Source organism: Heloderma suspectum, chromosome 6, assembly GCF_057233095.1.
Source record: "Heloderma suspectum isolate Gila_16-S chromosome 6, 16-S_ref, whole genome shotgun sequence".
Taxonomy (NCBI): Eukaryota; Metazoa; Chordata; class Lepidosauria; order Squamata; family Helodermatidae; genus Heloderma; species Heloderma suspectum.
Genome location: NC_139463.1, coordinates 126386288 through 126401165, shown reverse-complemented (window position 1 = coordinate 126401165; position 14878 = coordinate 126386288). Strand labels below are relative to the sequence as shown.

Genomic DNA, 14878 nt, shown 5'->3' with positions numbered 1-14878 from the left:
AATACTACAGCAGTGCAGGGATTTGACTGTGAGCCTCTGTCTCTTGCTCTGTGTGCCAAGGTCGCCGGCAATCCAGACGGCAGCTTCGGAATGAGAAGGACAAGCCCCTCCCCCCACTCCTGGCAAGGGTTGGTGGGAACATTGAGGTGAGAGAACAATTTTGTGGGATGGCTCGCAAGCAGTGGGCTGGAAGGGGTGGTTTGGGCCCGTTCCCTTAAACACCGTCTGGGGTGAAAAGAGAGAGTACCCGTGGGCAGACAGGTTGTTAAGCGAATCCTATTTTTGTAGACAATTGTAAAGATGCAGGAGAAAGGAGAAGTTTACGGGGAGCAGAGATTGGAAGAGGAGCGACACATTTGATTAGGCACTAGAATCTAGTGCAGCAGTACAATGTTTATTTTTATTTATAGAAACATTTCTATATCGCCTCTTGGTTTCCAAAAGAGGGCCCCCAAGGCAGCTAAACTTAAAAATAAGCTTGCCAGCCTGTGCACAGCCTACGTGTTGCAGTGCAGCTTGAGTGCTGGGTGAGTTGCATGAAATAAATGGTTGCTCACCCTGGGCAAATGGCTAGTTTACTAGGTTTACTAGTAGGTTAGGGGGCGTTCTAGCTGCAGTTGTAATGGTGACGTTTTGGGGCTGACGCTGGCCTTTGTGCCACTTCCTTCAGGTGCTGGGGTTCAACACCCGCCAACGTAAGGCCTTCCTGAATGCTGTTATGCGCTGGGGCATGCCTCCCCAAGATGCCTTCACCTCCCAGTGGCTGGTCCGGGACTTGCGGGGCAAGACAGAGAAAGAATTCAAGTAGGTGCCTTGTGTGTTATATCCTGCAACCTGCACCTCCTCAGCAGTGGAAAGAAGGACCCCTTCTATGCCTGGCTTTGAATTAAAAGATCTGGGGCTCCTCCTGGAAAGCAGCTATAACTGGGGCTGTATAACTTCTATAACCCTACTATGCAAGCACAAAAATCAGAGCCCCAAGAAACTGAATTTCCATTAAAAAGTAGAAAATGCAATTTTCTAGGCAAACTGGCAACAAAGATACCCTTAGGGTGCAACCCTATGTATGTTTAGACAGAAAAAAGGTCCTACAACTCCCAGCATTCCTCAGCCCTAAGCCATGCATGGGCAATGCTGAACAAATCATACAAAATAAGCGAGTGCGAGGAAAGTCGCTTTTCTGTCTAAATGCCAAGTTGCCAAGTTTGGCTTTTCGGATGAGGGATAACTCTGTGTTGCAGTTGACCCTGAGCCCTTGGGACAGGGCGGGCAGGTTAGCCCTCAGCACTTATTTGCCAAGTGATGACGGTTCTTACTCATCTGACCCACCCTCCAAGCATTCTTCTTGTCTGTGTTTCCTGGAGTGTGTGGTGAAGAGGTGACCCTCCTCTCCCTCATGCAGACGCAGAACAATCCCTCAGTAAAGGGAAGCTGTGGCCAGGTGCATCGGGGAGCCTGAGGTATGGCTTCTACCGAGCTGGCTGACAGTTACAGAATGACGTGCTCACTGGGTGAAGACATGAGAAGAAAATCTGATGGCAAACATGAGGAGCAGCAAGACTCACAGCCAAGGCCCTAGTTACATGTGGGGTGTCTGGGGTTAAGGAGGATCCATACTTGCTGTTCTCCATACAGACATCGTAACTAGTAGCATTTGTCTGATTCCCTTTGAAAGCCATGTAAGTTGGACGCCAGCACCTCATCTTGTGGTAGTGAACTCCATAAACTATGCAGTGTTTGAAGAAGTATTTTCTTTTGTCTGTCCTGAATCTCCCACCATTTAGCTCCCTTTAGGTTCTAGAATGATGAGAGAGGGAGAAAAACTTATCTACTTTTTCTATACCATGCATAATTCTATACATTTCTATCATGTCCCCCCTTACCCACCTTTTTTCTAAACTAAAAGCCCTGAATGTTGTAACCATTCCTCATTAGGGGAATTGCTCCAGTTCCCTGAGCAGGTGGATGGAGATGGATCAAGATCCCATCTTCCTTTGGTGATTTTTCCCTCACTCAGCCATTGGATTTTCTCCTTCCTCAGGGCATACGTCTCTCTGTTCATGAGACACCTCTGCGAGCCTGGGGCTGACGGTTCAGAGACCTTTGCTGATGGGGTGCCGAGGGAGGGTCTCTCAAGGCAGCAGGTCCTGACACGGATAGGGGTGATGTCTCTGGTAAAGAAAAAGGTATGGAATCTGACCACTGTGCAAGAAAGGCAGGTGGGTAATGGGAAAAACTAGACCATCCAGTGCCCTATAAATTATTCAGCATGAATGTGTATATGGCTTCTTTCCTCTAAGGGGAAGGAAGAGTATCTTGGAATTCTTTATTTAAAAAAAAAATATTTGCTAATCGGGGGGGGGGGGGGAGCTTGAGAATGCACAACATTTGTCTGCTTAGAGTGGCCTTCCCAAGCTGCTGCCCTCCAGATGGCTGGCTAGGGGATGCTGGGAGTTGTAGTCCAACATCTCGGGAGGTTAGCAGCTTGGGGAAGTCTGGCTTAGACACTTTTAGCATGAACTGAAGTTCAGGCCTGTGAATTTGCATGTCAGTCTTCTGTGTGCTTGTTAGGACCCAGCCTGTCAAGACGAGGCTGGACAGCCATCTGTCAGGGATGCTCTGACTTGGATTCCTGCATTGAGCAGGGGGTTGAACTCGATGGCCTTGTAGGCCCCTTCCAACCCTACTATTCTATGATTCTAGGAGCACCACAGTCATCTTGGTAAGAGGAATCCCTCATAACAAACGTCCATCTGAGTCCACAGGTTGGACCTTTCTCCCATATTTCTTTGTATTGGCTTGTTTTTGTAGCCCTCATCACTGCAGCTAAAATGTACTTGCTGACAGAGGGGTGTATGTCTTTTTGCGTGACAGGTACAAGAGTTTGAACATATTAATGGCCGCTGGAGCATGCCCGAATTGATGCCTGACCCCAGCGCTGACTCCAAAAAGTCCTCCAGAGCGTCATCCCCCACAATCAAAACTTCTACCACCACTCCAGACCCTAGCTGCACGAATACTCCATGCACTTCCAAGCCAGGTACTCACCTAGGGGTAACAGAGAACAAGGCAGGATCCTTTGTGAGGGTGATGGAAACTCTAAATCATTTCCATCAGAGAAAAGAGAGGCCCTCCAACTGGCTTTAGAATCAGGCCAAACTGATTTTCTTTTTTTAGGATTTCTGTCCTGCCCTGTCTCTGAGAAGTGGGATGCCTATTACACACCAGTAAATCGCCCCAAATTCATACTAGTATCAAAGAAGTTAGAATTATGCCCCATTGTTTAATGTCAAGTCACTCTATGCTGATACCAGTGTAAATGAAACCAGATTTAGTTTAATAAAACGTTTGTATTAGTAATAGCATAAATTAAGTCAAAATTTGGTTTCTTAAAATGTTATGTGTTGCATGTATTTGGAATATCTGCAGTTCAGTTCAGCTCAAGGTTAGTCCTAAGGTATATAGGGTTATCATGAAATCTGCATTTGAGAAGGAAAGGAGGATGGATACACTCCAGGGCAGATTATCATGATCTTCATCTCACCAGCTACCCCGGCTCCAAGTGACAAAGGGGAAGGGGGGATCCTGACAGAAAAGGAGGATTCAGAGGCCAAAGACGAGAAGCTGGAGAAGGAAGCCAAGGGTTGCGAGAAAATGGAGATCGAGGTTTGTGCTTGTTCAGGGGATTCCCTTGTGCATGGTCCTCAGGGCGGAGCAAGTGGGCTGTCTGTGGTGGGGGGGTACCTTGTGGGAAATATTTGGGGAATATTTTCAGAAGGAATGGCTCTACGGAAGCTATCAGGGTGTTGGTAGAGAAGGCAGCAAATGGACATCATGACAGTGTGCCTTGTTCTCTTCTTCTCCCTGTTTCCCATGTTGACCTGTCACTGGCTCAAAGGGTGGTAGAAATGCTGCTAAACAGTCTTGCAGCTGGAACCTGAAATGGAGACTAGAGCGACGGTGGAAAACTCGGAATGAGTCTGATCGAACACGGGCTAGAGTTTATCTGAAAGCCTACTCTGTGGCAGTGTGGGCAGCAAAGATGCCTTTCTTTTCTGCCACCATTGCATCTGCAAGGAGCCAGCCAGCGGAGCTGTTTCAAGTGGCCAGGGGCCTTCTACATCCTGGCCAATGTGATGAAAATTCTGACCACTCGACAGCCTGCTGTGAACAATTTGCCCAGCACTTTGCTGATAAAATTGCTCAGATCCATTCTGACTTGGATGCTGTAGTTGATGCAGATCCTGTGGATGTCACTTTGGCTCCTGCTTGTTCAGTGTTGATGGATTCTTTTCAGTTTGTGCAGCCTGAGGATGTGGACAGGATCTTTGGAGCAGTGAGAGCCACCACATATATGCTGGATCCTTGCCCTTCCTGGCTTATTAAAGAGTCCAGAGGAGGACTGGCTGAGTGGACAACGAGAGTGGTTAATGCCTCTCTGGAACAAGGCATTGTTCCACTATGCTTAAAAGGGGCAGTTGTGAGACCTCTGTTGAAGAAGCCTTCCCTGAATCCCACCATACTAGATAACTATCATCCAGTCTGTAATGTACCATTTTGGGGCAAGGTATTAGAGCGTGTGGTGGCCTCCCAGCTCCAGGGGTTCCTGGATGAAATGGATTATCTTGATCCATTTCAATCTGGTTTCAGGCCTGGGTGTGGGACAGAGACAGCTTTGGTCGCCTTGGTGGATGACCTATGCCAGGAACTGGACAAGGGGAGTGTGTCCCTGTTAGTTCTGCTGGACCTCTCAGTGGCGTGCGATACCATTGACCATGGTATTCTTCTGGGACGCCTCACTGGATGGGACTTGGAGGTACTGTTTTACAGTGGCTCCATTCCTTCCTAGGGGGATGAACTCAGAAGGTGGTGTTGGGGGATGTCTGTTCGACTCCGTGGCCATTAGCTTGTGGGGTCCCCCAGGGTTCTGTTCTGTCCCCCATGCTATTTCATATCTACATGAAACTGCTGGGAGAGGTTGTCTGGAATTTTGGAGTTCAGTGCCACCAGTATGCTGATGACACCTAGCTCTACTACTCCCTTCCACCAGTTTCCAAGGAAGCTGTTTCTGTCCTTAACCAGTGTTTGGCATGAGTAATGGACTGGATGAGGGAGAACAAATTGAAACTTAATCCAGACAAGACAGAGGTGCTCCTGGTCAGTCGAAAGGCAGATCAGGGAATAGCGATTCAGCCTGTGTTGGATGGGGCTGCACTCCCCCTGAAAACTCAGGTTCGCAGTTTGGGGGTGCTCCTGGATTCAGCCCTAAGCCTAGATGCTCAGGTTTCAGCGGTAGTGAGGCGTGCTTTTGCACAGTTAAAACTAGTGCGCCAACTGTGCCCATTCCTGGAGATGTCTGATCTGGCCATGGTGACACATGCCTTAGTTACATCCTGTTTGGATTACTGCAACGCGCTCTACGTGGGGCTGCCTATGAAGAGTGTTCGGAAACTGCAGCTGGTCCAAAGAGTGGCTGCCAGACTGTTGACTGGGGCTGGCTACAGGGATCATACTACTCCCTTGTCAAAACAGCTTCAGTGGCTTCCAGTCAGTTTCCGGGCACAATTCAAAGTACTGGCTATGACCTATAAAGCCCTATACGGCTCCGGTCCAGGTTACCTGAAAGACAGTATCCTCCCTTATGAACCTGCCCGTGTCCTGAGATCTTCTGGGGAGGCCCTTTTCTCAGTCCCACCAGTGTCACAGGCATGTTTGGTGGGAACCCGGGAGAAGGCCTTCTCAGTGGCTGCTCCACGGCTGTGGAACGCCCTTCCCAGAGAGGCTAGAATGGCTCCCTCCTTGATGTGTTTCCAGAGACAGGCTAAAACATTCTTATTCCAGCAGGCCTTTGGGACATAGTTGGAACCTGGGGGTAAACTGCTAAAATGCTGTTTTAAAATGCTGTTTAAAGTTTTTTATATAATTTCAATTGTATTGTTGTTTAATTATATTTTAACTTTTGTATATTTTATATGTTTTAATTGTATATGTTTTAATGTTTGTAAGCCGCCTTGTGTCCCAGTACTGGGGAAAAGGCGGGGTATAAATATAATAATAATAACAACCACCACCACCACCACCACCACCTGCATACCTGCTCTGGGTCTCCCAAATGAGAACTTGTCCTTAGCCTCTGTTCACCTTGATCCTGCCCTGAGGGCAATCTTATATGTCAGCAGCAGTGCACATGCATTCCTGTGCTTTGCATTTCCCAGCCTTCAGCCCCCGAGCAGCCCATTTCTGCCACATTCTCAGGGGAGAAAGCAGAGCTGGAATCATCCAAGAAGCCTGAGGAAGAGGGGTCAATGGCACTTGGGGAGAAAGAGATGGAAGCTGAGCCTGCAGTCAAGGAAGAGAAAGAGAAATTGGGTAAAGGTTTATAACAAATTTTTTTTGTGGCAAGGAAAGTAAGTGTGGGAGAGGATGCAGATCTGGTGAGTAAATAAAAGATGTACAAAGAGCAGTCAGAACTTTTCAGTCTTTCCTATCTGGCAAACCTTTTTGTGCCCCAGGAATCCCCACCTACTTTTTGTTGTCAAAGAGAAAAGGAACATGGATCTGTGAAGGGCTTCCAGAGGGGTAGCCCCTGTTAGTCTGTTGCCGCAAAACCAGCCAAGAACCTTGTGACACCTTAAAGCAGGGGTAGGCAACCTTTTGGGCCCGTCAGCACCTCTGGAAATGTAAGGAACGCAGCCATAAAGTGACTGCCATGGGTGGGCATAGCTAGTGTCCCAAAGGACAAGTCACCTGCCCAGAGGAATTCATGGGAAATTAAGATGGCAGCAGCTAGAGGCTTCCACTTCACTTTGAAACAATCCCAGCTGCCAGTAAGAAAATATAAACATATTTTTTAAAAATTGGAAGGAGTAGGGTGTTGGTGGACACCAAGGAAGTTGTCTGGGGGCATATTGGTGCCTGTAGGCACCACATTTCCTACCCTTGCCTTAAAGACTGGCAGATTTAGTATGGCATATGTTTTTGTGAACTGGAGTCTGTTTCATCAGATGAATGAGGTATTATTTATTTTTATGTATTTATTTATTACATTTCTATATAATAGCCTAAACTCTCTGGGCAGTTTACAAAACAAAACTTAAAACCATAAAATACAAAAACATAATATAAAAACTGTAGGTTTGCAGGGTTGGGTGTTTGTGTCTGTGCTGGGAAGGGGTGGGGTGGGAGGGCAGACTGTAAGCACTGAGGTAAGGGGGACATGAAATGCAAAAAACACAATTACATTAAAGGTTCTATGTGTGTTAAATAATCACAGTGAGCATTCACAAAGCAGTGGTGATGACAACATCTGTCAGGGATGCTTTGACTTAGATTCCTGCGCTGAGCAGGGGGTTGGACTTGATGGTCTTATAGGCCCCTTCCAACCCTACTATTCTATGATTCTAACTTAAACATCCTGGCATTGGTAAGATGAGCTTTTAATCAGTGGGAGCTCTAGCTAAGCTTCCATCTTCCGTGTAGGTCTGCAAAGAGAGCAAGAAACTTTGGCTGTTTTTAAGAAAGATGAAAGGAGATAGCAAAGATTCCATGCAACTTGGCATGACCACAAACACTCAAGTTTTTAGTGTATGTTCCTGGGTTCTGTGTCGGTAATCAAGCAGAGGCCATTGGCAGTGTATGAGGACTTTTCCCTCCCCCCCTTCCCCAAATGCCCAGCTGCATTCCCTTACATTCTCCCTGTACTTTCCGAAGTTCCAGATGCTGATCCAGAGAAACCTGTGGCTGATGAGAAACCCACTGAGAGTGATGAGAGTAAGGAAAAGGCTGAGGGGGAGATGCAGGAGGTGAAGAAAGGTAATGTGTGCTTTATGAGGCAAAAGGATGGTGGGGTGAATACACTTGTGTTTGCTGAGAATCAGTCCCATAGCGGGACATGAGCTAAGGCTCTCTACAGTCTAGGGCTGTATTTATGTCACCATCCAAGGCTGATCAAGGAAGGTGAAATGAACAGTTCAGGACACTGGCTGGGAAAGGGTCATATGATAGCCTTCCTTCTTCATTTTCTGTTCCTTTGTGTCGCCCTGGCTTCTGGGAATAGCCTAGTGGCAAGATTTGGAGGTGCTCTTTGGGAAAGGGCAAAGAGAACCAGTCATGACCCCCTCCCCACCTTCCCCCTCAGAAATTAGCTGCCTTGTACAGGACGATTCTACATGGCTGAGACTAGAGGGAGGGAGGCTTTCGAGTCATCGGTATGGCTTATGTTGCATTCTGCCAGCACCCTCCAGCAGGGAAGACGAAATGTGGAGCAGGCAAGGACTGTAGGACGGGATGGAGAATGTGGGACTTGGTGGCCTCATTTGCCTTCATAGATTAAATTTCCTTCTTAAAAGAAGAGGCGAAAGCCGAGAGGGAGACGGGAAAAGAGCCCAGAGCTGGCAGTGTCAAAGAAGAGAACCGGAACAATGGCAAGAAGGAGGACAAGACTGAGAAGCCCCGGTTCATGTTCAACATTGCTGACGGTGGCTTCACAGGTAAGTTGTGGCATGTGGGGCTAGACCCACAGTGGGGATGCACCAGGGCCTGGAGCGGATGTGGCCCAGCAAGGCGGCAAGTGAGTGTACACACCCTCAAGTCCCAGCTGCCTCCTTTGGTCATCAAGGGGAAGAATATCTCCTGTTTGCTTCAGGAAGCCTGAAACAAGCAGTATTAATGTTTGGCTTTATTAAGAGGGATAACATGTGCACTGCACCCACATGTGGGAGTAATGTCTGCTGCTTGAAATGATAGGTGGCTATGCGCCTTATGAAGAGAAATAAGGCACTTAATTTTATCAAGGGTTACTCAAGTGTCACACTGTCTGTGCACATTTCTCTGTCTCTTTCTTCCTCTCCAGAACTCCACACCCTATGGCAGAATGAGGAGCGAGCTGCCATCTCCTCCAGTAAGCTTAATGAAATCTGGCACCGCCGACATGATTACTGGCTACTGGCTGGCATTGTCCTGTATCCTTGACCCAAGAGAGCAGATTGTGTGTGTGTGTGTGTGGTGTGACTCTGGGCAAACGAGGAGAACAAACTCCCCCTTGTGGAAACAGATGGGTGGAGAACCCATACTTGCATCAGGAGAGGTGTTCCCTGGCCTAGGATACAACCCTTGTTACAGAACTCTTGACAGCCCTGAGAGATGAGTACCAGGAATTTGGGATTAGTGTCTAGCCCAAGGGTGGGCTTGGGGATGGCATTCCCCAGGTGGGCCACTGGCTACCAGCTAACCATTCCAAGCAGCCATCCTAGAGCAGGTGAAGCCCCAGCAGCTGTTCTCAGCTGTAGGAATGTTTACCACTGGGATTCTCCATGGAAAACATGACTCTTGAGTGCTGCAAGCAGTAGAAGTGTCGACTTCCTACCATGGGAGGCTACCCCAGCCTACCCTGGTACAGTTATTCCAAGGCTGCAAAGAGGTGGGGAGTTTCTGGGTTCTACCACCTACTGAATGGCTGCTCTGCTGCTCCTGGGGTGTTCTCCAACAATGACCAGGTAGGCATTAGGGCCCAGCAACTTCTTCCACCCTAGAAGCTTTGAAACTGTGTGTGTCACCGGCAGTCAAGGAGCTGAAAAGGGGTGCTGGGGGAACAGAGAGATTTTGCTCAGGAAGTAGCCCTCTTGAGCTCACTCCCCAAGCGTGCATGGGATTTTGAGCTAGGGACACAGCCTGCTCCATCCCTATATTTTTGTGAACCACCCAGAGAGCTTTGGCTATTGGGTGGTATAGAAATTGAGAAATTATCAACGTAACCACAAAAATGTTCTTAAAATGCCCTGCTTTTTTGCACTTAAACTTCTCTTCATGGAGCTATGTGAGCTCAAAAGTAGCTGAAAAGGATGCCCTACACATCTCAAAGGTCCCAAGTTCCATTCTTGGCACCCCCAATTAAAGCAGGCACAGGCGACCTTTTTGCCTGCAGTGGCCAGATGGGGCAGGGACCACATGCTGTTGAGTGCTTCCCCCCCACTCGCATGTGCGCTCTCTCTCTCTCTCTCTCACACACACACACACACACACACACACACTCACTCACTCACTCGGAAGACTGGCATGCAGGGAGGAGAGAATTAACCCTCCCCTCACCCTGTGCCATCCTCTCCATTGCAGACAGTTGAGTGGTGGGCTTGTGGGAGCGTGGTTTGGTGGTGGCGGCTTGGGCACCCATGTGAGCCACATGGGAGGCCTGCAAGAGCTGCAGGCGGGCCATGGGCCACAGGCTGCCCACCATGAGTTAAAGGGTCTCAGGTCTCAAGGCTGGGCAAGACCTTGGCAGCAGTCCAGGGCCACTTGGCTCAGGGCAGATCATCCCTGAAGCCCATCAACCACGGATGTGACTGTTGGTTGGGCTCCTTGTGCCTCTGTCTTGCTGGGAAGTGACACAGGCTCTTGATTGCAGCTGTAGCAATTCCTTAATGCCCCTGCGCCACTCCACAGTCACGGTTATGCTCGCTGGCAGGATATCCAGAATGACAACCAGTTTGCCATCATCAATGAGCCTTTTAAGTCTGAAGCCAATAAGGGCAACTTCTTGGAGATGAAGAACAAGTTCCTTGCCAGAAGGTTCAAGGTGCGAATGACTGATGGGACCAGATAGAAATTCAGAGGCTCAGGTCTGGTTACTGTCGCAGAACACTACTTCAGGCACAGTGATCTGTGTAACTTAAAAGGTTGCTTTCAGTATTTGAACAGTGTAACATTGGCAGTGTAGTCAGAGGGATATCAACCGAATCAGCAGCTTTTGAAATGAATAAGGTATACATCAAGGTTGTTGTATGTTTCCACAATCACATTGTGCAAACACAATGTGTTGGATCCAGATTTAGTCATACATAGAGGAGACCTATTGAAATCAATGGGAATTAAGTTAGTAATGACTTACTTGCCCCATTGATTTCTACTTTAACCAATAATAATAATAATAACAATAACAATAATAATAATAAATGAATTATACCCTGCTCTTCAGCTGGAAAGGCTCCCAGAAAGGCTTGCAAATCAATAACAAGACAGTACTTACCCTCAGGCTTTCAATCTAAAAGGACATGATACAAAAGGAAAGGGAGGAGGGGAGGGAAAATGAAAACAAGAAACTCAGGCACTAATTCTTAATGTTACACGGTTCTTATGTCGACCAGCTGTAATGGCTATAAGGCTGCCAGCTGTTCTTGTTGTCCTTCTCACGACCAGCTTGAATGGAAACAGTTCAAAGAGAAGAGCCCAAAGTGGCTGGTATTCCAGCTGAGCTGGCAGCGGTGTGGCCCTGCTGTGTCCTGTCTCTCCCTCCTCTGCAGCCTGATGGAAGAGCTGCTGGATGGCCCTTGCAGGAGGGCAATGCCTGCTGAACTGGCCTCTCAGGAGGGCTGGCGGTGGCCCTGCTGCAGCCTGATGGAATGACTAAGTCTGGATCCAACCCAGCTTTTGGTACTGGGTGCAAAAACCTGCACCACCAGAATCTCTGCTTTTAAAAACACGCTTCTGGCCTTATGGTTATGAAAATAAGCTTGGATATAATGCCTGAGATCTCAATAGCCAGAAGGGAGTTAAGCCTTCCAGTGGTGCCTCAGTACTCTGCATAGCTCCCTGCCTCATCTTGGAGCTTAGAAGAACCCAAATTAATGCGTGTATCCACTGGATTTGTTTAACTTGCTAAAGATGCAGAATCTATTCCTCCTGGCAGCAAATTTATGCCAACTCGTAGCATAGGTTTCGTTGTGAGGGAGGCCACGTTAGGACAAGTTACAGTTTTCAGGCTACCCAATTTCCTCTTCTGCTCTCACTGTTCCCTCCCTCCCTTCAGCTCCTCGAGCAAGCCCTGGTGATTGAAGAGCAATTGCGCAGAGCTGCCTACCTGAACATGACTCAGGATCCCAGCCACCCGGCCATGGCCCTCAACACCCGCTTTGCTGAGGTGGAGTGTCTGGCCGAGAGCCACCAGCACTTGTCCAAGGAATCTTTGGCTGGCAACAAGCCTGCCAACGCCGTTCTACACAAGGGTAAGAGGCGGGCGGGTAGACGGGCCCGGAGAGGACAGTCCATGTAACTCCCCTCACCCCCGCGCCTCTGTGCTGCGTCTTTCTGTACCACACTCTGAATCCATTAAAGTGCGGTTGTGATCAGAAAAGCCGCTGTGTACGGTTGTCTCCTTGATCCTGCTCTGTGTATCTTTGGTGTATCTGCTTTGGTCTATTCATGGAGTATCCCACAAGTATCTTCTGAGTATCTGCCAACACTCTTTTGTGTGCCAACTGAGCATCCTCAAAGCCACTTTTTATCTTCTGAACATCTCCCCCCTTCCCCTGCCAAGCATGCCTGCTGAGTACTCCACTGAGTATCCTCTGGTGTAACTGGAACACCCTGAGCATCTCTTTACACAGTCATCTTCAATACTTTTAATGTATCTTTTTTTAAAAAATCCCCAGAAAATTATCTTGAGTTATACACTGAGTGCTTCTGGGATATCTGGCTCAATGCCCTTTTTATATCTCTTGTGTATTTCTCCACCAAGTATTATGTGAGTAGCTCTGGTTCACATTTGTCCCCATCAAAGTGTCATGTGAATACCTCTTATATATTTCACCACTGCATATCTCTGGTGCATTTCTCAAGTATCTCTGGTTTGTTTCCCTGTGAGTTTCTCTGGTGTCCCCCCTCACAAGTATCATGTGAGTATCTCTTGTGTTTAGTCTCCCATAAGTATCTTTGGTACATTCATTCCCCCCCACCCCCATCCACTCAGAAAAAACTAGCCCTGAGGCTATTTGGGACATTCTTCCTTCTGTGTTTCGTGATGGATAGTCTGGGTAGCGGGTTGAGTCCCTCCTTTGTGACTGATGGGCAGGGAAAATGGATAGGCATTGCTTTAACTCATTTCGTTAGTGTCCCTGGAGCAAGTTTAGCTCAGGAACAAATGGTCCTAGTCCATGTACTTGATAAAATAATTACCTTTCACGGTAGGTTTGGCAAATAGGTCATGGGTGCCAGGAGAGGTCATCTGTTAACATGGGCTTTGCCACCCTGACAGATTTCGGTCTCTTTCTCCTTCTGTCTCCTTCTTTCTCTCACTCTCCTTCCGGCCTACCAGTGCTGAACCAGCTGGAGGAGCTTCTCAGCGACATGAAGGCGGATGTGACACGCCTCCCAGCCACGCTTTCCCGCATCCCTCCAATTGCTGCCCGCCTCCAGATGTCTGAACGCAGCATCCTCAGTCGCTTGGCAAGCAAAGGGAATGAGACTCAGACTGCCCCGGTAACCACCTGCCCCCCACTTCACTCTGTCATTTCCCTGACAGGCCTATAATGAGATCGCCAGCATGGGTGAGGGGTGGGGGCAGTTCATGACAGGACCTACTGCTGTTTCATTTCAGTTCATGTGAATGATAAAATCGATAAAAAGCTTTGTGAAAGATTGAACACCCAAAACTATGTACAACCTTGTAAATAAGCCCTGAAAAGTCACTAGCTGTGAAAATGTTTATTAGATTGCAAAGAGATTAGTAGCCTGTGTTTCAGTGCTGGCTGCGGAGGAGGAGATGCCCCTGTGCCACAGCCAGCATGAAAACACAAGGTAGTGAAACAAATTGCCTTCTGCCAAGGGGATTGGTGAGGGAGGAACAGAGTGATCCACCCCTCCCCCACCAGCCCAGCCATTCACCTGCATGGAATTCTTGATTGTCTGTGGTGACCAGGCGACTTGTTAAATACAAGAGTGCCCTGCTGTTCTTGTTGCCTCGAGCTGAGCATATCATCTACTGTGGCATTTTATCTGCAGTGTGGTTGGAACTCAATTGTCCCCTCCCCCTCTTCCCTCCCCTCCCCCCTTTCACAGGCCTTTCCCCCTGGGCCATATGCCACTCCTCCTACCTTTGGGGGCTCCTTTGGTGCCACTGCTGGCGGGACGCTGCCCACCCTGGGCGCCAACTACAGCCAAATGCCAACTGGCTCCTTCATCACAGGTTCGTTGTGGGTGAGTGGGGAATGGCTGAGCAAAGCCATGTTGGGATAACGGCAGGCTTATGGGGGAGGGGGGCATTACTGTGGCTGCACATGGAATGCTTGGCGTGGGACAGTCGCCAGAACTGCATTATCAGGGAGGGCCTCCTGCCTCCATTCCAGACCACTAGGTAGGAAGAAAAATGTATCCTTGGAACAGGAAATCAGGACAGGTCTGGGAGGCTTATTAAGCTGAAGCAGTGGGAAATGCAGACTCCTGGGTAGTTGGGGCAGAGGAGGGTCAGTAACATGTGGGGAAGGGCCCCCAGCATTCCTGTTCTGTCCTTGGCTCAAGGCATGTGTGTGTGTTGGAGGTGGGGCAGTGGGAGCTTGGGAGTTAGAGCAGAGATTGGTGGGGGAGCCAGGGAGGAGCTGATTTTCCTCTCCTAAGAATCACCTCCATAGGTTGGCTTTCGTTATACTCAGATGATCCTGGGCTTAGAGGCAGGGGTGTTGCTAAGCCTGGGCCATGGACCCTGGCCCCAAGTCTATTTCTCACAGCCCTGGATCAATTCCCCAGTGCCCTAAGTGTCCGTTGGTACCAATGGAAGGGTTTCTTCTCAGCTTAATTGCCATGCAGGGGACAATCTTCAAGGGGGGGTTGCAGCTGGGGAGGGAAAGGTTTACACTCCTTATATGCTGCAACACCTGCCCAACCTCCCCCTCCCCTCCCCTGCCCTAACACGGTAATGTAGTTTAGAAAATATATTTCCATTGGTGCTAATGGGAGATTTTTTCTTAAGCTTAGCTACTATGCAGGGGAAGGGGGTGGATTTCCAGGGGATCACAGTGGGAGAGGGAAGGTTTACCCTGGCCGACCAAAATCCCCTCCCCACCAAAATCCCCTCCCCCCCGCCCCGGGGCATGGCAATTAAGCTAAAAAGATT

The 14878-nt window shown here is 48.6% G+C and overlaps 2 protein-coding genes across 6 annotated transcripts in view; both read left to right on the top strand.

Moving 5' to 3' along the window:
- CHD3 (chromodomain helicase DNA binding protein 3) overlaps positions 1 to 14878 on the top strand; it is a 66496-nt gene that overhangs the window by 50011 nt on the left and 1607 nt on the right. For 4 of the 5 annotated variants that reach the window (XM_084806678.1, XM_084806676.1, XM_084806677.1 and 1 more), the window contains exons 27-39: positions 61 to 146; positions 671 to 804; positions 2042 to 2186; positions 2875 to 3040; positions 3548 to 3666; positions 6216 to 6369; positions 7711 to 7812; positions 8349 to 8489; positions 8852 to 8960; positions 10438 to 10570; positions 11801 to 11996; positions 13085 to 13248; positions 13828 to 13954. In XM_084806678.1, coding sequence (XP_084662804.1) covers positions 61 to 146; positions 671 to 804; positions 2042 to 2186; positions 2875 to 3040; positions 3548 to 3666; positions 6216 to 6369; positions 7711 to 7812; positions 8349 to 8489; positions 8852 to 8960; positions 10438 to 10570; positions 11801 to 11996; positions 13085 to 13248; positions 13828 to 13954 — 1776 coding nt within the window. The remainder of the gene's footprint in view (positions 1 to 60; positions 147 to 670; positions 805 to 2041; positions 2187 to 2874; positions 3041 to 3547; positions 3667 to 6215; positions 6370 to 7710; positions 7813 to 8348; positions 8490 to 8851; positions 8961 to 10437; positions 10571 to 11800; positions 11997 to 13084; positions 13249 to 13827; positions 13955 to 14878) is intronic. The other variant, XM_084806674.1, reaches the window with a different exon arrangement.
- Positions 5018 to 5884, top strand: LOC146343114 (uncharacterized). The gene has a single exon (XM_084806679.1). It carries the CDS (start codon positions 5098 to 5100, stop codon positions 5857 to 5859), a length of 762 nt encoding a protein of 253 aa, XP_084662805.1. The 5' UTR covers positions 5018 to 5097; the 3' UTR covers positions 5860 to 5884.

Excerpts from the sequence above, each read along its gene's own strand:
- LOC146343114 (XM_084806679.1), top strand. The coding sequence starts at position 5,098 with ATGGACTGGATGAGGGAGAACAAATTGAAACTTAATCCAGACAAGACA.